This window comes from Chelonoidis abingdonii, chromosome 13, assembly GCF_003597395.2.
Source record: "Chelonoidis abingdonii isolate Lonesome George chromosome 13, CheloAbing_2.0, whole genome shotgun sequence".
Taxonomy (NCBI): Eukaryota; Metazoa; Chordata; order Testudines; family Testudinidae; genus Chelonoidis; species Chelonoidis abingdonii.
This window is the reverse complement of record NC_133781.1, coordinates 17,647,231-17,669,217: the sequence shown is the minus strand read 5'-3', so window position 1 is coordinate 17,669,217 and position 21,987 is coordinate 17,647,231. Positions and strand designations below refer to the sequence as shown.

The following is a 21,987-nucleotide window of genomic DNA, read 5'->3' as shown; positions in this document are numbered from 1 at the left end:
ACAGAGAATTTCAGGAGATGCTGCAAATCCTAGTTCAACTCACTGAATTTCTACAGTTTATGATTGGCTAATAAACACTGGACCAACTCCACCTGCACACCACACATACATATATCTAGTCTCTTGGCTTAAAATAACCTACAGATAAAGTGGATGGGAGCCACAGGCAGATTTACCCTGTGCGGTGTTGGATCTGGGGTGACTCCTTGCTCAGATAGGAGGAGGGGATTTTTTTTAAGTCCAGCAAGCACAGGCAGAGAATAACTCTCTTCAAATGCAGAAGTTTTTGTAAACATGCAACAGCTGGAGTTAGCATGGAAGCAGAAAATACAAGATGCAAGTGACAACTGCTTTAATCTTCCAGATGCAGCTGTCATACTTTTCTTGTTATGGAATTTTCATTTTGGTCAAATGGGGTGTGGTCACATATATTTTACATAAAAGCTTCTACTCGCCAGGATTAACCCTCCCACTTTAGAGTGCTAAACTGACCTCAGTTAACGCAAATTTTGATCAGCCTGTAGGACCTGATGGTGAGCAACAAGTTCACCTCCCTGCCCCACACACACACCTTGAGCCTTCTACTTGTGCAATCTTCACATTCCACTTTAAGAAAGCAACAAAGAGTCTATTTGATTATAGCTATCCCACAGTGCAGTTTCTCTGTAAGGGACTACTCTGCCTGTACTGTTCCAAATTGATGATGATACTGATTGGAAGTGTGGCCTTGTTTGACACACTTCTAAAAAAAGAGGAGTAAGGCCTGGTCGACACTTAAAGATCAGATTGACTATGGCCTTGGCTACACTGGTGCTTTACAGCGCTGCAACTTTCTCGCTCAGGGGTGTGAAAAAACAGCGCTGTAAGCTAATCCCCTTGGCGAGATGGAGTACCTGCAGCGCTGGGAGAGCTCTCCCCCAGCGCTGGCGCCGTGACCACACTCGCACTTCAAAAGCGCTGCCTTGGGAGCGCTCCCGCGGCTGTGCTTTAGAGTTTCGAGTGTAGCCAAGCCCTAGGTTATGGAGAGCTGTGAAGGGGGAAAACACCTTCTGTTCACGTAGGAAGCATCCCCACACTATGGTGCTACAGTGGCACTGTGCTATAGCTGTGCCACTGTAGTGGCTGTATTGTAGACATGCCCTTTGTTTCTAACCTGAGTTTGGGATACTGACATCTGTACATAAATCAGAGATTAGAGCCAAATCCCCTCCACCAAGAGTGAGGTGGTGAGCTACCACTTGACCCAGCAGCTACAGGAACTAGCAGGTCCTCTCAAGCATCAGTAAGGTTTTTTGTTGGAATGGATGCCTGCAGCAAGATGCAGGCATGGAAAGGAGGAAAGAAAAGATGTTTGATTCAATCACTGTCATGCGGAGACCATACAGCAAAAAAATCAGTGGGATGAATAAGAGAGAGGAAAGGTTGTTACCTGCTGCATTGTTTCCTGTGACAGTCTCACATCATAGAAGTAAGACTTGCAAGACATTGAAATGGTCAAAAATATCCTTTGGAGTCAGCACAGCATCGAGTCAGGACATTGCATCATGATGGGATGGCATACATGGCCAAATTCAGACCTGGTGCATGCATACGCAACTCAACTTCACACCATGTCTGAACCTTATCCAATCAATTTGGCCCAAGGTCAGGACAAACTCTAGACCTCTAGACCTCTACCAAAGTGATGAATGTTTTACTCCTTTGGGGAAAAGGTTCATATTGCCAACATACCGCCCCCTCAGGCTCTCACACTGGCTGGTGCTTGATCAAATAGATCAAGGAGTAACAGCATTGAACAGGGCCACAGCTTTTAGTCACAAGTCACACAGCCTTCAAGGGCTGGATACGATACCTACCATTTCCCTCCACTACCTTTCCAGCAGGACTACTGCAATTTAAACACACAGACACAAATAAGGCTTGGGAGTGGCTGAGTCATGGGCAAACCATATCTCTGAACTGTACAATCAGACAAGCCACAGATAAGCCTCACCACCTTCCAGAAAGTCTGCAGGGGAGACACAAAATATTGCTACTGCTGTTAATATTTTACTAAAGTACAAACAGGCAACTCCCACAGAGAGTCCGCCCTTCCCATGCACTCTGAAGAGGGACCTCTCAGCAGGCCAGAATCTTCTGCAGGACGTGCAGAGAAGGCACCAGTGGCAGAAAGCACATACGCTACATCCACAGCAGCTTCAGGTAATACTGGAACCATCCACAACTACTTCGTTTCAAGGCTGATTGCATTCAGAGGAAAGATGGCAGCTTTGGGGTATCAAGTTAGACTGTGTTTCTTCCCTCGGGCTTGGAGGAGACCTATTTTGAGGCTATCGATGCTGTCCCTACCATAGAGGGCGAGGGGACTTTCCCAGAGGGTCTGCGTGAAGCCTCCTCAGGCGTGAACTATCCAGACAGGACCTTTGTCACTACATGTCAGAGTTATAAAGGACCCTGTTAAAATGATCTGCTGTGATTCCAAAACCAAAGCATTATCCAAATACTTTGGCTGCTGGAGCAGAAGTGACAAACAGCAACTGGAGTGTGTTTCTGAGATTCTAGCGGGCCTCGCTTTATGAGGGTGAAATTAACTTCACACTGTCTAATCCCTTTCCTTTCATGCAGTATTAAGGGCAAAAATGCAAGGGGAGTGGGTTAGTACAGGTATAAGTAGACTGAAATAAGTTAGTGAGGTGTTGTCTCCCTCTCCTCCACTCTGTGTGTTAGGTCAGGATAGCAGTCGCTCTGATGGAAGGAGGAATAATCCAGCCATCCTTTCATTTCCCACTGAGGTGTAAAAAGCAGGGAAGCATTAAAGCTTCTTGCAAAGAGATGTCAGATGTTATTTTAATGGTGTAACAGTATGGCTGTGAGCAAGGCAACGGGCAAGATGGCATTGAATGAGTAAGTGTGTAGAGCCCAGTGAGACTCTAGATTAAATTACGTCAAAATAAAATAAAGATATTTTAGCTGCAGTTTAACACCATGCGTTACAGCTGAAGGAATGTTAAGGTTTGGGTCAAAAACGGGAGGAAAAGCTAAAACTAACACGCTGTACGTAACTACACCTGCGGGAGGAGAAATGTTTGCATGGAGGTATCTTGGCTGTTCTAATTCCTTATCTTTTTGTATTAAACGACAAGACGGTTTAATCCCCCATTTGATAACGGTGCCTGAAGAACAGATTGCTTTTGCTATAGGGGTACAAGAGCATACTTCCATGTCTGGTGTACTTCCATGACTTAAGAGCCTAACTTTTTATTCTAAAAGAGCCACATACTCAACTGCTGTAAACCTGAGTATCTCACTGACTTCAGTGGTGCTATCCTGATTTACCCCTGCTGGGGATCTGGTTTAAAACATCTTCTGCTCCGATAGACTTGCTATGGTCACTGATTTTTATTATATTCCTTTTACATCCAGACTATACAAACCTTATACTGAAGATTCTGACAAAGCCATGACTGTAGCTGCACCAGCAGATACTGCTAAAATATTGGTAAAGTAAAATAAAACCCCACTGCTGGAATAATTAATCCCTGAACAGAATTTTAAGGGCAGAATCTTCTCTCTTCTCTGGCACAGACCACTAGACAGTTCTTCGGTGTTCTATATTCTGTTCATGTTCATGGGATTGGTTTATCTAAAGAGTGACTACACCTTTTTAAAGAACAATGCTAGTAAGTGTGTAAAGGGTGTGTGCGTGCATATATCTGTTGAGGAAGTAGAGAAGGCAGACAAGCATCAGACACTCATCTGGCTTCCCCACTCTAATTCCAGCAGGGGCGGACCAGCATGTCGTCCTCAACACAAGCAGCTTCCCCAGTTCTGGAAAACTTGAAGAGTTGCATTCTGACAGAGGATTGGGCTCTTGCAGGACTACTGGTGATTGGGTCATTCTGCACAGTCTTCATTGCCCTCCTCTTGTTTGCTGCCATCTTTGGCTGCTGCTCAGCTCCAAAGCGTAAAGCAAGTTGCATATAAACAGCAAGGACAAGAATGGGGCATTTCAAGAATACCACAACCAGGCAAGAATTGTCTCATTCACCAACTGTTTGATCAGGTCAAAGGGAAGCTTCATCTTTTATCCTTCTTGTGTGGTTAATTCTTCACACACAGACTTGAGGTACTCACAATCTGACAGCCCACATATAAGATTGCAAGGCCCTCATGCTGTTGTGTACTCAACTACCTCGACACACAATGCAATCTCAATTCAGGACCATGTGACCAGAAACCTTACAGTCAAGATATTTGCTTGCCTGAACATTTCCCTGACAAGGAAAATTACTGGGTTACTGACATTCTGAAGCTGGAAGACACCCTCGAGTAACCCCACCAAGGTAGCAGCACTTCTTTTTTGCCCCATATTTAGATGAGGAAGGAAATAGCCCCCAGATCAAAAGCTCATCTCGACCCTTCTGTGTGAAAAGCTTTTTCATTAAAAGATGCTGATGCAACGTTCTTCTGCTCTGGTTACATAACAACCTAAAATAACGTGCGTGCAAGACAATCCAAGTGTCTCTCTCTCCTCCTTTCGTTGTAATTTAGGACCCCAAAAGGTCAGGGTTTTTGTTGTTTTGGTTTCTGGAGGTTTGTTTGTTTTTTATGAAAGTGGGGAGAAAAACCTATTAGTTTAAAATAAAAAAAAAATGAACAACACAAAAACGTGATGTTTCTTTGAACAGTCTCTTAATAAAGGTTTCCAGGTAGTAGCAAGTTACAGCAGGCAGCAGACAAACCCAAGGAGGGGCCCTCCAGTGACACCTGCAGTAAAGATCACAGTAAGGTTCTACCTTGGGATGAGATGTGGCATGTAAAATTTCAGGGGATAGCGGGGATTGGTGAAGTTCGGGAAGGGAAGGTTTTGAGGAGGTTGGGGAAAAAAAGTGAGATTTATAATTGGAAGCTACTTTCAGCCTTAAATATAGAGTGGTCAGCATCCCCCTCCCTCATTAACAACAGTGCAGCAAGAAAAGGGTGGTTTTACTTTTAAATGCCCCCATGGAACAGAAGAAACATTATTTCCTTCTCTGACAGTCTCAGCTAAAGAAAATCTATTTTTTCCAGGTAAAGTATTATTACATGGGTCTGTCACATACAAAGTTCCAGAGCACGTACCCATTGCTTTACTACTGCAGTGGAACAGCACCAGGGAGAGTCATCACTATAAACAACAGCCAGGCTCCCATCACTCGAGGGTGGGAGATGTAAGTCAAGATGAAGGAGCAATTACATGAACCTTAATTAACCCAAGTTCTGGTACTAACACGTACCCTAGAATGTCCTGCTATAACTACTGATGGCTTGTGCAAAATTAGTTTAGCAGTCTCAGTTCAGTTCCGAGTGCACAAGTGTCCATTGCAAACCAGCTGCAACGAAACTCTTGCTAGTAATCTCAGCAGAAAGATCACGGAGTAATCAGAGACGGAAGCGAAGATCTCTTCACCCCATAGCTATTAAAAAGGACTTCTCATTTCAACTGGCAACAGAGGCAGCCAGCTGGCTACTCTAGGTACGACCTAAAGGCATGCAACAGCAGCTGAAGACTGACTTAGCTGCATAAACTGACCAAAATATTAGAGCATGCTGCCTCACAGCAGACACCTAGTGGAGTCACCTTAACTGCAATCAGTCAAGCATTGTTTCAAGGGCATGCCAATTATTCTGACATTTGGGCCAGACCTCAGGGCAACTCGTAAAAATCCTTCAGAATAACCAGTCTTGTTCTCTGTCGAAACATGACTGAAGGCAATGCCCTCACCAGGACTCCAGCAATGAGAAAATAAATATTACTGTTTCCACACTGAATCCTGACAAAACCACCCTGGATGCAGAGCCACACGATGAAAATGGATCCAAGGCTTATGTAGGAGGGAGGATAGTCATTTCCCAGTTTGTAAACATACGCTGCTCTCTTATAGGGAAAATTAAGGTCTTGCTGTCTCAAACTAGTGGCACATAGTAATTTGTTACAATTACAGCCTTCTCAGATTCATAGTACTCTATTTGTAACGTGTATAGTGGTTACAAGTCTGCATTTAGGTTCCCCAATTTGGGCGTGTGCGCGCTATGGGCTTGATCTTGAAAGGTGCTGAGCACCCTAAACTCCTGTTAAGGACAACAGGAATTAGGAACACTTAGCATCTTGCAGCATGGAGTTCTTTTGATTTAGAGGGAAACATTAAAGCTAACTGCTTCTACACCAAGATACTGGGCTTTAGATCATGCCTTTCTTTACAGGACAGATGATGTGGCAAAGTCAAAAATAGACAACTGGAGTGTCCAGTGAGAGTCAGAAAATAGGAAAAGCTGCGCAAAGAAACACTGCCCATTCCCTTTGATTTCTTTAGCAGAAAAATGCTGATGCTGCATGACAATTCCATGTGGTAGCATGGGAGGATGTCATGGTCATACAGTAGCCCCTTCCCATAACCAGATAATCAATATACAATGCTAGGTGCCAATTTCACACTCTGAGGTCTTGGTGGCAATGGGCATCCCATTGACAGGAGCTGGAGAAGGATGAGATGCTCAGAACAGAGAAGAGATTATACTGCATGTGATTACATAAGCCACTGAACCGGCCAGTCTCAGAGGCAGTGACACTCAGATACAGGGTAGGTGGCCTAAATCATCAGTAGAAATAGCCAGCACCTTATGCAGTCTAACACAAGGGCCCCTGGTTTCTGCAATGCAGAACCTGGTGCAGAATTCTGCAGCAAACTAAGAATTCTGGGGTAGCTTCATGTACACTTACAAGTAGAGTGTTTTAAATATGCAAATGCAACTTTTGGCTATTTATTTTATGCTTCTCTCTGATTTTCAACATGCTGCAGATTTCTCCACTGGCAGCAAACAGCCGCCTTGCAGAAGCTGTCATATGGGAAGTTGGAGGTTTTAACAGGAGACAATTAGTTGTGTATTTTGGTGCCTGGAAAGCAGGTGGGCAGATGATGGGGTTTGTGCACATAACATAAGAAGGGCCATTGGTTTGACCCAGTGTGGCCAATCTAGGCCAGTACTTTGTCTTCCAGGAGTAACAACGAACTCAAATGAAAACAGGCAGTTCACACCTCTTAGAACTACTATTTCTGACAGTCTTCCCAAGTCTATAGACAGCACTGCATCTGTTACATTCAGTTCACAATTTCCACCAAAACTTTGAGGTCTAGAAACTGAAGTTTTTCCACAGCATCATAGTTACAGAATACACTGGCAATAATGGTGCCAAAGAGGGGAAGAGTAGATTAATTCGCCCACCCCTCCTGCTATCAATCCATACAAGAGAGACACTTACCCCAGCTCTTCACAGAAATTCACTATAGCATCAAACGCCGTCAGCACAGCTTTATCAGACTCTTTCAAGGTGCCTCTTTTCTCCTGGGAATAATAAAAGACAATACTTGAAGCCACCTTCGATGTAGCTATGGACGGATGTAGCACCTCTGCTGACAGCCAAACCTGGCCATCTTTCCAGAACAGAGCTGCAACTAGATCTATGCTCCACTTCTCCACCCCATGGTAGTACCGCAGCCAAGAGTAACCACCATCTCCTATGCCATGCCTCCAGACCGTCTGACAACGCTGCAGCCAGATCCAGCCATCTCTTCCCCAGCCTCTTCCACTCTAAGCTGTGGCACTGCTGCAGCCAGATCCAAGCCCAGTGCCTCTAACCCGAGTCCTAGTAGCAGTAATGTGGCCAGAACTGGGGAAACTGCTTTGGGACAGTCTGAGGTAACTGCAAACAAGGGGCTGATTAGACCAGTGGTTCTCAAACAAGGGTACATGTAACCTCGGGGATATGCAGAGATCTTCCAGTGGGTACATCAGCTCCTCTAGATATTGGCCTAGTTTTACAACAGGCTATATAAAAGCAATAGCGAAGTCAGTACAAAACTAAAATTTCATGCATACAAATGACTTGTTTATACTGCTCTATATACTAGACACTGAAATGCAAGCACAGTATTTATATTCCAATTGATTTATTTTATAATTGTATGGTAAAAATGAGAAAGTGAGCAATTTTTCAGTGCTGTGACATTTGTATTTTTAGGTCTGATTTTGGAAGCAAGTAGTTTTTAAGTGAAGTGAAACTTGGGGGTATGCAAGACAAATCAGACTCCTGAAAGGGGTACAATAGTCTGGAAAGGTTGAGAGCCATTGAACTAGACCGTGAGGGGGTGTATCTAGCCTTCTCTATCTCTTGCAGCAGCGATTGGAGCACTGACACTCCCCTGCTCTAGGAAAACCAACTCAGCCCAGGCTACAGACAAGAGTTAGTCCTCCAGAGGCCCAGAAAGGCCAGGAGGAGACCCTGTCCAATCAGAAGCCAGCAGGCCAGTTAAGAAGGCTTGTCCGCTTCCTCTCCAGGGGAGTTCTAGGGGAAAACTTGGACAGAGAAGGAGCTCTTCAGTGCAAGCCCTGAAACAGGCTAGGGCCTTGGCTTCGAGCACTACAATCAAGAACTTGCCTGTTTAAAGGCACAGACAGCCCCATTCTGAGTTTAACTATGTAAAGATGGGTGCTGAGCTTGCAGCACAGACTGCCCTGCTCCAAACAGGCTGCCATAATTTGTGAACTGAGGCAGGGAGCACCTATAGTGCCATGAATTGTGCAGAAGGTGGTGCTAGCCAGGCCTGTGACACAGACAAAGAGCAAACCTAGTGTTAGTAATGCTGTAGGAAGCTCTTCTGCAGATCTTACCTGGAGTTTAGAAAGCTCCTTCTTGATCAGGAAGGAGACTTGATCCCGGTCATTCCTAGAGTAATAGAGACGGCAACAGGACGGTTTCCCATCTCTCCCAGCCCTCCCAGACTCCTGGTAATATCCAGCCATTGACTTCGCAATATTCCAATGGGCAACAAATCTGCATGGGATAAGAGAATGGTAAGCAGCAAGTTGAAGTCTTTTCTCTCATCATTGCAAACACAGAGATGTTTTCTACTGAGGCCAACAAAGTAGAAACAGAGCAGCGTTAAGTGAGAGCAAGGACCTGAGAAGGAATGGAGCAAGGGATTCTTAACTGGGCATTCTTAAAACAGTGAAGAGGCACCAAGGGAAGCTACAATAAAAGCCGTGTGTGTGTGTGAACGATAAGTCAGTGGGACACACCCAAAGCGAATGGAGGAGAATAGGCATGGTGCATATACTATAAATGCATAAAGATTTGTAGCTGTGAAGGCGGGAGAAAACAGTACTGATCTCCAGGAGTTTGCGTACGTTATTAATATGCATTGTTTACATTAAGAATTTGCAACATGTTTTATAATAGTATTATTCACAGAGTCTAAGGCCAGAAGGGACCATTGTGATCTAGTTTGACCTCTTCTATACACAGGCGATAGAACTTTCCCCATTTAAACTTCAGTTAGACGCTTCTTTGCCTACAAGCTATGCATATGGAATTCTGGCTCACAAACTTCCCCTGTACAGTAAGGGCTCCCTTGCAATCATAATATGCCACCATGGATCATTACTAAACAACCATTCAAGTTGCACACAAAAACTACAATCAAAATACCATTGCATGGCTGACTTAAACCTATAATTGCTAGACCAGGGGTCAGCAACCTTTCAGAAGTGGTGTGCTGAATCTTCGTTTATTCACTCTAATTTAAGTATTACTGGCACACGAAACCATTTTAACATTTTTAGAAGGTCTCTTTCTATAAGTCTATAATATATAACTACACTATTGTTGTATGTAAAGTAAATAAGGCTTTTAAAATGTTTAAGAAGCTTCATTTAAAATTAAATTAAAATGCAGAGCCCGCCAGACCAGCACCCAGGACCTGGGCAGTGCGAGTGCCACTGAAAATCAGCTCACCAGCCGCCTTCAGCACCCGTGCCATAGGTTGCCTACCCCTGTGTTAGAACATTCGTGACAGCTGTTTTCTCTACCCTCTGGGTCCCAGAGCAGTTTATGCTCCAGTGATGTGCTGCCAATATTTTACACAAAGGGTTCCCTCAAAAGTGACCTCATTAGTGTATGCTAAACCCCCCACTCCAGAAGTTTGTGTGCTGCAGACGTATGGAGTGAGAGACTGCAGGAATCTAGTCACTGGTTATCCTCATTTAAACAAAAACACTTGGTTATAACCAGCCAGGAAGCAGCAGAGCAGAACATTTCCTCCTTGCCTGTATGTTTATGAGCACCTCAAACACACCATCTCCAGCCACAGTGAATAAGCAGCAAACAGGGAGGGGCTGGCAAGAGCAGAGGAACCCTCCCTTCATTTCCCTCAGGGGCCTCCTCCAGCACTTCCCAGGCATGATCTTATACCTGATGATGTGTGTAGACTTCCCGTCCCAAGAACTTTGTTACTGCAGGGTTAAGGTTGATGGATAGTACCACATACCCTTCTGGAATATCAAACATGTCTATCCTTAAACCACTGAAAGCCAGGAAATAGTCCATTCTGCCCAACACATTTAACTCTGCACCAGCAGCTGGCAAGAGCCACTGGGATTCTACTGTAAGTATGTTTTGGCCAGGGTTGCCCTTACAAACAACACAGAATGACTAAATGTGCTGTTTTATGTATTTTCTCATTCATCTGTATGCTCTCCCTCTGCCCTCCACTGTGTTAGGGACTGATGTATTGACTGGTACAGGGATTCCTTGCTGCAGGTTGCTACAGTTCATAATACTGTACAAGGAGACTCCTCATTTCTGTGCTGAATTATGTGGGTTGTACAAGTAGAGGAGCACAATATTCAGTTCTGCCTTTGTAGCAATCTAGTAGCAACCATGACTGTGCTTAGGAAGATGGCACATGGGTGAGCTAACCCATTCATCTCAATGGGGTCCTTCCCCATCTCCTAAAGTCTACCCCAGCCTCTGTTGTGAAACGGTAATTTTCAAAAAAATCTCTCTAAACACAGAATCATAGAAATGTAGGTCTGGAAGAGACTTCAAGAAGTCATCTAGTCCAGCCTCCTGGGTTTTAGAGCAATTTGAATATTTAAATCAGCTCCTCATGCGGGAGGGGAGACCTGTATCTGAGGAACTCTTTGACCAAATTATCCCAATTTGCACTAACTCCACCCTGGGCCCTAATATGGCACAGCAATATGGGGGAGGGAAGGGCGGGAATGTAGGTTGATAGCGCCATCATAATTACACCACAATCTCCATTTTAACGGGGGTGACAAGGGTACAGAAAGTCTGTTTTTAAGGGATGGTTTTAAATGTTTACCGTTGATTTTTCTACAGCAGTTTAACAAACAAGCTGTTATGAGGGGAATCCCATTTGGGGTTTGCTACGACTGTTTTTAAAAAGTACTAAATGACTTAAATTTTTCTAGTATCTGACATTTCCTTCAGACCTCTTTCATAGAAACTACAGCCCTCTGAGAGGTAATATGGATAGCTGTAAACTTTTGGGGTCTCTAGACTGGATAAATTATTGTAGAAAGATGAAATTTGTTTACTGTGTTTGTTTTCCATGACAAACACATATTACTGGTTTGATACTGTCATCTGTCTGTGTCAACATCAAACCAGTTCTTAGAATAGAACTCTATTGTGGGAGCTTATGCTGCTGTCCAGCAGCCTCTTTGATCATGCTGCCATTGCATGAAGCCATCATTACTTGTTTTTCTTTAATCACACTGAGGGTACGGCTACACTTGCAGATGTAGAGCACTTTGAGTTAAACCGGTCTTCGCAGAGCGCAGTAGGGAAAGTGCTGCAATCTGTCTACACTGACAGCTGCAAGCGCACTGGTATGGCCACATTCGCAGTTCTTGCAACGGCCACAGAGAGCAGTGCATTGTGGTAGCTATCCCAGAATGCAAGTGGCTGCAATGTGTTTTCAAATTGGGGGGAAGGGTGGAGTGTGACAGGGAGTGTGTTGTGTGTATGCGGGGGGGGGAGAGAGTGAGTTTTTGGGAGGCTGAGAGCATGTCAGCATGCTGTCTTGTAAGTTCAGACAGCAGCAAACCCCCTCTTTCCCCGCCCCAGCATTCCACAGTAATAGTTGCTTTGTCTCGGAGCAGCTAAGCATGCCAGCTGGCAGAAACGGAGCTTTCAAAGGGCATACCTGCATTCCTGTAGTGATTCCAAAACAATGACAAGAGTGGCCTCTTGACTTAAGGGGATTATGGGACGTTTCTGGAGGTTGGTCAGAGCGCAGTAATGCAACACCTCGTTCACACCAACACCCAGGCGTTTCAGCCAAGGTGCACCCAGTGTTCATCTTCTCACTGAGGTGGATTACCAGGAGTACTCTAGCCCTGGAATCACAGCACTCTATGTGCCTTGCCAGTGTGGACAGGTAGTGAGCTAGGGTGCCTGGGGCTGCTTTAATGTGCTCTAACTCGCAGGTATAGCCAAGCCCTCAGGTCTTCAACTGTTCAGGACTTGAGCGAGCAGCATGATCAGGTTGCTGTATTGTTGGTGCTGACTAGAGACTTTAACCTTCCATTTATAAAAATAATGCTATTATGCAGGAGGATTTTACAGCACTCAGAAAAATCAGCAAATCTGATCCTTACTACAGGGATGCTATTCCCCACAATAATGCCCAGGCATAACTGCAAGAGAAGGCATTCTTCTGAATTTTCTGGTGACCTGCAAACAGGCATGTTTGCATGTGCCCCCCTATTTAAAAAAAAAAAAAAAAAAAAAACAACACCCAAAACCAATGTAATGACACATAAAGAAGACCTGAAAGGATTTTCTTTTTGTTTGTCCTTTACCTTAGAAATATCAGGAATATCAAGTCTTGTCTTCCCAGTTTTTGCTAGAGAACTAAAATAATTTGAGCTCTCTTGGCCCTTAGCTGAAGGGGCAGGTGTGTTGAATCTTTCACAAGACAAATTTTCTTCAAAGAGTCTGTCAGCAGTTTGAGTTAGTCAGGAATTAAGCATAGTTTTAAACAGCAGCTAAGAATGCCTTTTCCTCTCCACTGCTCAAAATTTGTCTATTTGATGCCAGTCGCCAACCCTCCAGGAAACCTCTGAGAAAAACAAGGAAGTCAAACCGAATCTTGCAAAAAGCAACTTTCAAGCCCCTTAAAACTCAGAAGCAACAAAGGAGAGTACACTTTGTCTGCAGCAGGTCCCTCAGGTCAGACCCTCTAATGATCTGTGTTTAACAAGTAAAAGCCCAACCTTTCCGCTCTCTGCAGCTTCTAAACAGAAAACACCTCTCAGGCCAGGTCTACCTAATGAGGATTAAATCGATTTTAGATACACAATTTCAGCTACGAGAATAGCGTAGCTGAAATCGAATATCCTAAAATCAATTTACTCACCTGTCTTCACCAACGCGGAATCGATCCGCGCGGCTCACTGTGTCGAATCCGGAAGTCCGGTCGTCTAGCTGGAGTTCCGAATCAATCTAAGCACGCTCGGGAATCGAGATATCGCGTCAAGACCAGACGCGATATTTCGATCCCCGAGCAATCGATTTTAACCGCGCCGATCCGGCGCGTAGTCTAGACATGGCCTCACATGTTTATGAAGTTTGAATATGAATTCCTCCCACCCCACGCCCCTGGTGGAATTTTGGTTCTTCACAGGGAGGGCTAGAGAAGTGTATCAAGTTCTCTTGAGACTGCAGTTAGTATACGGGGAGGGACCCTAAGGAGGACATTTTCCCCTCTCTGCCACAGGCTCCTACATACCTGACATTGGCTTTGTCGACTCCCATTCCAAAACTGATGGTACGCAACAATAACAGGGACCTTGTCCTCCATCCACTCATTCTGAATCGAAGTTCTGTCTGCTGCCTTCAGCCCTGGGGAGGAAAAGGAGAGAAAGAGAGTGATATCCTTCACCCCTCAGTTTTCTCAGCAATCTCTCCCCACTCTCCTATGTATAAAATGTCTGGTCAAAGCCAAGTATATTATCCTCTACTTCAAACTGGCTCATCATCACAAAAGGACTCAATACCCACCCAACCCAAGAGGAAAATTCAGTTCCCTCTCAGGAAAAAGCCTGGATAGGACCGGCAGAGGGCACTGAGTTCCAGAGCCAAAGGAGCACCTTTCCACCCATCCCACCCACTCAGATCAAGGGCCGTGTCAACTCAAGCTCCTGACTAAATCTCAGCAGCCACAGGAACACATGTACACAGTTGCTCCCTACGGTAACCCTGACCCAGACTATTAGACAATGTAAAATTCTGGAGCCCTGACTGAGGGGCTGTGCAATGTAGACACAATCTCCAAGTCCCTGCATGATAGGCCTTGGCTTTCACTCCTCTGTAGCTCAGCTCAATAGCCAATTGGTCACAGACCTCCTCATCCTGCAGTATACAATGCCACAGCCAGAGTAAACCTACATAGAGCCAGAGAAGAGAAAATTCAGAACGCTACCAGAGGAAGACAAAAAGCTCACAGCCATTATTGCTGAGGCACAGGCTACAAAAGCTTAGACTCTTCTCCTTAGCTGGCTCCCCTGCAGCTGCAAAATATCCTTTGAGTTGTAAGTATCCCAGTGGGAAGTAAACCAAGCAGGAAGCATGTCTATCCTAAGTACTGCCATGGCCCATCATTATAGTATCTGGGCTTCTCACAATCGAAATGAGGCAGGGCAGTGCTATTATCCCCATTCTGCACAGGGAGGCTAAATGACTTGCCCAGGGTCACACAGGGAGAAACGAACCCAGTTCTTCTAAAATCCTAGCTAGTGCCATATCCACTGGGCAAAGCGCTTCTCTCTCACTTTTGCCACAGATACACAGCAAAATCAAACCTATGTGTATGCATTTGTCAATGAGAGAAACAAAATCGGCTGAGAAAGAAAAATTATTTTACACTTTAATGTATTTTTATTAGAATGGCCCATGTCTAAAGGCGCCTTTGTTTGAACTAGATAAAATACAGCTCACCGAAATAAAAAGCCAACAAGCCCCAGGAAGTGACTAAGCTGGCACAGGAACTCACACCAAACGCCCCCAGGCCCTCTAACCATAAGGAAATAAAGCATCTGCTGAAACAATATGGACATAGAATCATAGAAAATCAGGGTTGGAAGGAACCTCGGAGGTCATCTAGTCCAACTCCCTGCTCAAGCAGGACCATCCCAACTAAATCATCCAAGCCAAGGCTTGTCAAGCCTGACTTAAAAACCTCTAAGGAAGGAGATCCACCACCTCCCTAGGTAACCATTCCAGTGCTTCACCACCCCCTAGCGAAAAATTTTTCCTAATATCGAACCTAAACCTCCCCCACTGTAACTTGAGAGCATTACTCCTGTTCTGTCATTTGCCACCACTGAGAACTGCTACTCCATCCTCTTGTGAACCTCCTTCAGTTAGTTGAAAGCAGCTATCAAATCCCCCTCATTCTTCTCTTCTGCAGACTGAACAATCCCAGTTGCATCCGCCTCTCCTCATGTGCTCCAGCCCCCTAATCATTTTTGTTTCCCACCGCTGGACTCTTGCCATTTTTCCACATCCTCTTGCAGTGTGGGCCCAAAACTGGACACAGTACTCCAGATGAAGGCCTCACCAATGTCCAATAGAGGGGAATGATCATGTCCCTCCATCTGCCGGCAGTGCCCCTATTTATACAGCCAAAAATGCCATTAGCCTTCTTGGCAACAAGGCACACTGTGACTCATGTCCAGCTTCTTGTCCACTGTAACCCCTAAGTCCTTCTGCAGAACTGCTGCCTAGCCATTCGGTCCCTAGTCTGTAACAGTGAATGGGATTCTTCTGTCCTAAGTGTAGGACTCTGCACTTGTCCTTGTTGAACCTCTTCAGGTTTCTTTGGCCCAATCCTCGAATGTGTCTAGGTCCCTCTGTATCCTATCCCCACCTTCCAGCACATCTACCACTCCTCCCAGTTTAGTGTCAGCTGCAAACTTGCTGAGGGTGCAGTCCACGCCATCCTCCAGATCATTAATGAAGATACTGAACTGGCCCTGGGGCTGATCCTTGGGGCACTCCGCTTGAAACCGGCTGCCAACTAGACATGGAGCCGTGGCTGTCCAGGAAGGGTGCCCAGCCAATGATCTCTGGGACAGTGGGCCTGATCCTGTGAACTGATGAACACTGGCAAGTCTCATTGCCTTCAGTAGGGAATGGAGGGTACTTTGCAGGATCAGACCCAGTAAGCATTGAGACTGTTCCTGAGTGCTACACCCTCCAATGCTTTACCAGAGAGCCCACAGAGAGGGTCTCCATCAGATATGTACTGAAATGCTGCCGCGCAGTAACTCCCTGAACAGTCAGGCTTACAGAAAGGGACAGGAGCACATCTGCAATGGCCAGTGTTCCCTACCACACGGAGAGAGGATGCAGAATCAGTGAGGCTACTGCCGTAGCAGCTGTGGGACAACTCAGTTTCATAGCCCGGAAGTAGAAGGGTGGGGAGATTCTTCTCTCGGCTCCTTGCAGAACCCCCTCACATCAATCCCCAACCACTGAGGCTTGGTGAAGGATTGGGGGAAGAGAGCAGCGACACTGTGTGTGGGTATCACTCTATAAAGGCAGAGAAATTCACTACCTTGTCATCAAGGTTAGGTCAATATCTGGAAAGATGCCAAGAATTTCAGAGATTTAGAAGTTTTTCAAAAAGTACCTGAGCGTTTCTTTCAGGGACCTCTCCCTTCCCCATTCTAGTCCTATTAGTGCCATCCCGATACCACAACATTTAGGACAGTTCTGTTCCATTTACCATTCTGCCCTTGAAAGTAGCTTCTGAGACTTCAACCTACCCCTTGGGCATTCTTCTCTTCAAGGGCCTTCAGACAGAAATCCTTCAGATTTGCATAGGGATCGGTCAAGAGCTCCTTAAACTGCACATCATAGAACAGGTTAGATCTGAAGCAAGGTGTCTTAAAGGTGGCAACAGGTTGCTTTAGCTTCAGTGACACCACTATGTCATCCTGGACCTGTTTGGTGGCTGTGGCAGTCAGGGCGACGCATGGTGTGTTGGGTATGCGAGAGCGTAAGGAGCCCAGTCGCAGGTAGTCGGGTCGGAAGTCATGTCCCCACTGGGAGACGCAGTGAGCCTCATCTATTATTAGGTAGGACAAGAGGTTTCGAGACACAAGGGAGTTCAGGGTGGGCTGGAAGGAGGAGGCGGCTGCCATCTCTGGAGTGATATACAGGAGCTTCACCTGGGGCTTCTCGCTTGCCAAGTCAGCCAGGATGGTCTTCCTTTCCTGAGCAGAAAGCTTGGAGTTCAAAGAGTAGACTTTGACCTTCAGTGCCAACAAATGATCCACTTGGTCCTGTGATTAAAAAAGAAGCAAGTGGCATTGAAGAAAGTCTTTACCAAAACAACTACTACAGAGATAAACACAATAACCTCTAGTCCTGTAGTTTCGAGACCCTGTCCACCCACATCTCACCTACTGCATAGCCTTAGCTCCAATTGTTTTTAAGTGCAGGGGTCTTTTTAAACAGGCTTAACTGCAGCAGCTAACAAAACTGCTCACCTTTATCAGCCACCCATCTCTTCAGGTGACCAACAGCATTTCTAAGAGACAAAGGTTCTCTTATCAGCAATGAGACTGTCAGCAGGGACCCAGTTATTTTCAGATGTGGGAGATGACAATGAGATCATCTCAGGATGATCAGCATCAGCTCACTGCACTGAAGGAAAATGCATGACAACAACAACTACTCGTATTTTTATAGTGCATTTCATCTCTCAGGATCCCAAAGCACCTCACAGATTTAACCGAGTATAGACTACGTACCAGGATCACTTCAATCAGCACTAAAATTGAGCCATCTCTCAGGTAAAATTAAATCAATTTTAAAAGCCAGAAGGAACTATTAGATCACCCATTCTGACTTTCAGCATAACATCAGCCACAGAATTTCATCCAATCACCTCTGCACAGAGCCCAAGAACTTGTGTTTTAGCCAAAGCATCTCTTCCAGAAAGGTGTCCAGTCTTAATCTGATTACATCAAAAGTGGAAGAATACAGCACTTTCTTTGGTAGTTGTTCCAATGGTTAAAGACCATTCCTGTTAAATATTTGTGCCTTATTTCTAATCTGAATTTCTTTGGCTTTACTTCCAGCCATTGGTTCCAGTTTCACCTTTCTCAGCTAGATCAAAGAGCTCATTAGTACCTGCTGTTTTCTCCCTATAAAGATACTTATACACTGTAATCAAGTCATCGCTCAATATTGTTTTTGATAAACTAAAAAGATTGAGCTATTTAAATCCCTCACTGCATAGGATTTTCTCCTGCCCTCAAATCATTTTTGGAGCTTTCTTTCACTCTCTCTTTTCAACATCCTTTTTAAAAGAGTATGCAGTATTCCAGTATCAGTCTCACTAATGCCCTGTACAAAGGTAAGATCACCTCTCTACTCCTGTTTATACATCCAAGGACCGCATCAACCCTTTTGGCCACAGACTGACACTGGGAGCTGATGTTGAGTTGCTTGTCCACTATGACCCCTACATCCTCTGCAGAATCACTGCTTTTCAGGATCCAATCTTCTACTGTGTAGTTACAGCCTGCATTCCTTGTTCTTAAATGTATAAACTTGCATTTGGCTGTATTAAGACAGATTTTCTTTGAATGGGCCCAGCTTACCAAATGATCCAAGTCATCATTATTTACCATTCTGCCAATCTTTGTGTCAGTTCAATTTTATATGTATTTCCAAATTTATTGACAAGTATTGAAAGTGTCAAGCTTAGTCCTAGAACATCGCTGTGGAACATCACTAGAAACAGCCCCATTTGATGGGAATTCCTCATTGACAATTATTTGTTGAGATCTCTCAGTTCCTGATCCCTTTTAAAAAATAGCACAAGACAACGCCAAAGTACATGCTAACCAGAATGTTGTGTGGTATTAAATCAAATGCCTTAGAAAAGTCTAAGTAAAACAGCAGGGAAAGTCACTCTTCACAACTGGGTGAAAAAGCACCAGAAAAGGCTAAATGTCCATATGTAATTGCCCTGAAGCCTTAAGTGTTCAAGGAGTGGCTCTGCCTGAAACTTCCTCTTTCCGTGATGGAATGGGGAAGAATGACAGAAAGGTAGCTTGATGCTAAGCAAAATATCTGTTATGAGGAAAAACTGATATTTCCCAGGGGTTTTACTACAGAAATAAAGAAAATAATAGTTTTCTTGTTAGGAATGGTCCAGTTTAATCCATTTCAGATGTTCTACTTTGCTGCCTCCAGACAGTACATCTCTGAATGGAGGTAACAGGCAACGGGGCAAAAGGAGAGAGAAGTGATCATTAAAAGTTTTTAAAAAAAAATCCCCCTGCAGTTAGTTTAGTTCAAGTCTCCTTATTCCCACCTTTAGGACGTTAGATTGTAATACAGACCTGCCATGGTTCTGCAAGCCAGGACACTTTAAACTACGGTTAATTGGAACACTCTACTGTCAAGGCAGTTAGCAGCAGTATTCTCACCTACTCACAGGATCAGAAAACCAAACCCACATCAATGAAATGAGACTAAAGAGACAAACTAGGATCAGAGTTTGGCAGTGAGGGAAGGGATTGGATCCAACTGTGCATCCACACAGTCTCCCCACCCTCCCTTCACTGATTGTTTTTCCACAGCTAACAGGAGATGGTTACCTGAATCAGTGCAATCAGAGGTGAAATGACAATGGTGATGCCCACTGCCAGAACTGCAGGAAGCTGGTAGCACAGGGATTTCCCTGCCCCTGTGGGCATGCATACAAAGACATCGTTCTTGCCTGCAAAGACAACAAAACAGAGCTCAAGGCTACTAAATCGTGGCAATTTACCGAGATTCTGCTCTGGAGGATGGGCACAAAGTCTTTTACATCAAGACAAATTATATTAGAAGCGTGTCTCTGCAAGTACAATGCCACATGCCAACATGAGAGAGGTTTCTTTTAATTTTTAAAATAATGTGCAAAATATTGCTATTATTTTTTTACTTTCTCCACTGGCTTCTTTCCAAGCAACTCTAACCACTTTATAAACATTAATTACACTGCATAACACCTTGGGTGACAGGGATTATTCTACGCAGAGGTGTAAATCAAAGTACGGAGAAGTTAAATGACATACCAAACCTGTATAAGCTCACTTCCAGAGAAGCTTGCTTTTAACTTGGGTTCTACATCCAGCTACCAAACTACCTGGACCTTTATCGCAGCCTGTTAAACTTTACCACAAATTCTCCCAGTACTGGACTGGAGCTGAGAATCTGTGTTATAGATAGAATATTCTTTATCAAACAAACTATCACTGTATTAAATAGCATCCACTGACAAAGAAGGATGCCAACCAATACCATGCTATTTAACAGGCAGAATCATACTGGTGATCTAATGCCGCCATGGCTCCTGCCAACAGCTGTGAGCATGTGCTGGTTTCTAGTGGAAACAAGAGAAGGATCCTGGGATTTTGACTCAATGTCAAAACAGGTGTAACACTGGTTCTTTGAACACCATCTCACACAGAAAGACTTAAAATTGAAGAGATAAGGTTAGAGTCCCAAGAAAGACAGTCATGCCTTACCTTTCACCACTGTCATGGTTGCACTCTCTTGCAGAGAAGTTTTAAAGGAGTCAAACCCAAAGATCTTTTTCAGCGTTTTTTGGACCTTGCCATCTAGGCCTGAGGGAGTGTAGTCGTTCATCATATAGGTACAGTACTGGAAATAGGTCAAGGTAAACGAGAAGGAAAGGAGCTTACTTAGCTCAACTGTTGTTCACATCAGCAACCAATCACAAATTCTTCTTGGTCACTGGGAGATAATTTTTCCTATTAGATTATTGCTGCCAAAGCATTACAGTTTAAACTGCTCCAGGAATATTTTTCTGAGAGTATATATGCGTCCAAAGCCTGTCTCTGACAGAGACAGAATCACTTGTAAATCAGCTTCCCTCCCGCATCCTAAAAATAAGGAAAATCTAATCTCATTTACACTTGTGGCAAATCCCTTCTTAGAGACAGCTCTAGCTAGTGCTTCTAATGTAGAGCCACATGTCAGAAACAACTGAGCAAGAAGAGAATCCACTTATGCAGTACTCTCTTTAGACTGAGCACATTATCTGATTCACACACAACCTGCCACCCCACTGGGAAGCTTACTGTGAGAGAAGGGCCTGATTAAACAGAAAAGACTAAGGGAACATCTGTGTCCTTTCTGCTTGCTCTCAACTCTCATCCCATGGCCTCTAATCATACTGGCACCTACTTCACCTGCTCTCCTCCCCTCTCTGCCAACCTTACTGCTTTCCGGGCCTGATCTCTCTCACAGCCCTGTGTCATTTGGTATTCTCCATCTGCACTTGCTTCCCAGTTGTCCCCACAGCCTTCTTCTCCCTTACACCCCCTATTTCCTTCCTTCCTCCCTCTCGCACTCTCTATGCCCAGATCCTCTTGCCTTCAGTCTGCTTCCTCCACCCACACTCCTGCCTCTTACCACCTTCTCCTTTCCCCAGAAAGCTCCCTCCCGCCTCAATTATCACTGCAGCAGCAAAGCTGAAAGTGCCAGGAGAGGAAAGGGGTGAAGAAAATGGGCAAGTTCAAGGTTCCCTTTAACCCAGACCAGGCCCAGGTACCGGAGCTGGTTTTAGGGCAGTAACTCTGCTTGGCAAAGGAACCACCTGAATCAAGCTTCCCCCCGCCCGCCCCAGAGAGAGATTCAGGCCCAAGAGACTAGCCTCTGCCTGCACCCTCACTCCAGGGACTACTTTATCCACAGGTGTTAACCCCATGCCCCTTTATTCCTCCACTTCCCCCTGCCTATATCCTTCCGCCCAGGCTGCCCCCCACCTCATTACTCGCACTTATTCAGCTTCCGTGTCGGCTGCTGTTGCTGTGCTGTTGCTCCCGCCTGGGCGCGGGTTGATGACGTCAGGGCTAATCCCCTTTAAACAGCCCAGTAGGTGCCATTGATTTTAGAGTTCTGTCCTCGAGAGCGCACATTCCCCTCCCCAGCCTCTCTTCTAACAGGGCCACGTGTCTCTGGACACCACACAAACCCGAGCAGCGCTTCAGGCTTGAGTTCACTGGGCTCAGCCCAAGCCGGAAGGGGTGGGTCTTGTTGCTATAGCG

General features: G+C 44.9%; 1 protein-coding gene across 1 annotated transcript; it reads right to left on the bottom strand.

The window, feature by feature from the left end:
* Positions 1-7,296: 7,296 nt before the first annotated feature.
* LOC116832255 (ATP-dependent DNA helicase Q5) lies at positions 7,297-21,908 on the bottom strand. The gene is given in 10 exon segments (XM_075071795.1): positions 7,297-7,383; positions 8,710-8,872; positions 13,638-13,678; positions 13,680-13,750; positions 14,173-14,259; positions 14,262-14,292; positions 16,678-17,196; positions 19,528-19,649; positions 20,443-20,578; positions 21,706-21,908. Coding segments are annotated over 9 exon segments (1,245 nt in total). The 5' UTR covers positions 20,567-20,578; positions 21,706-21,908.
* Positions 21,909-21,987: the final 79 nt, after the last annotated feature.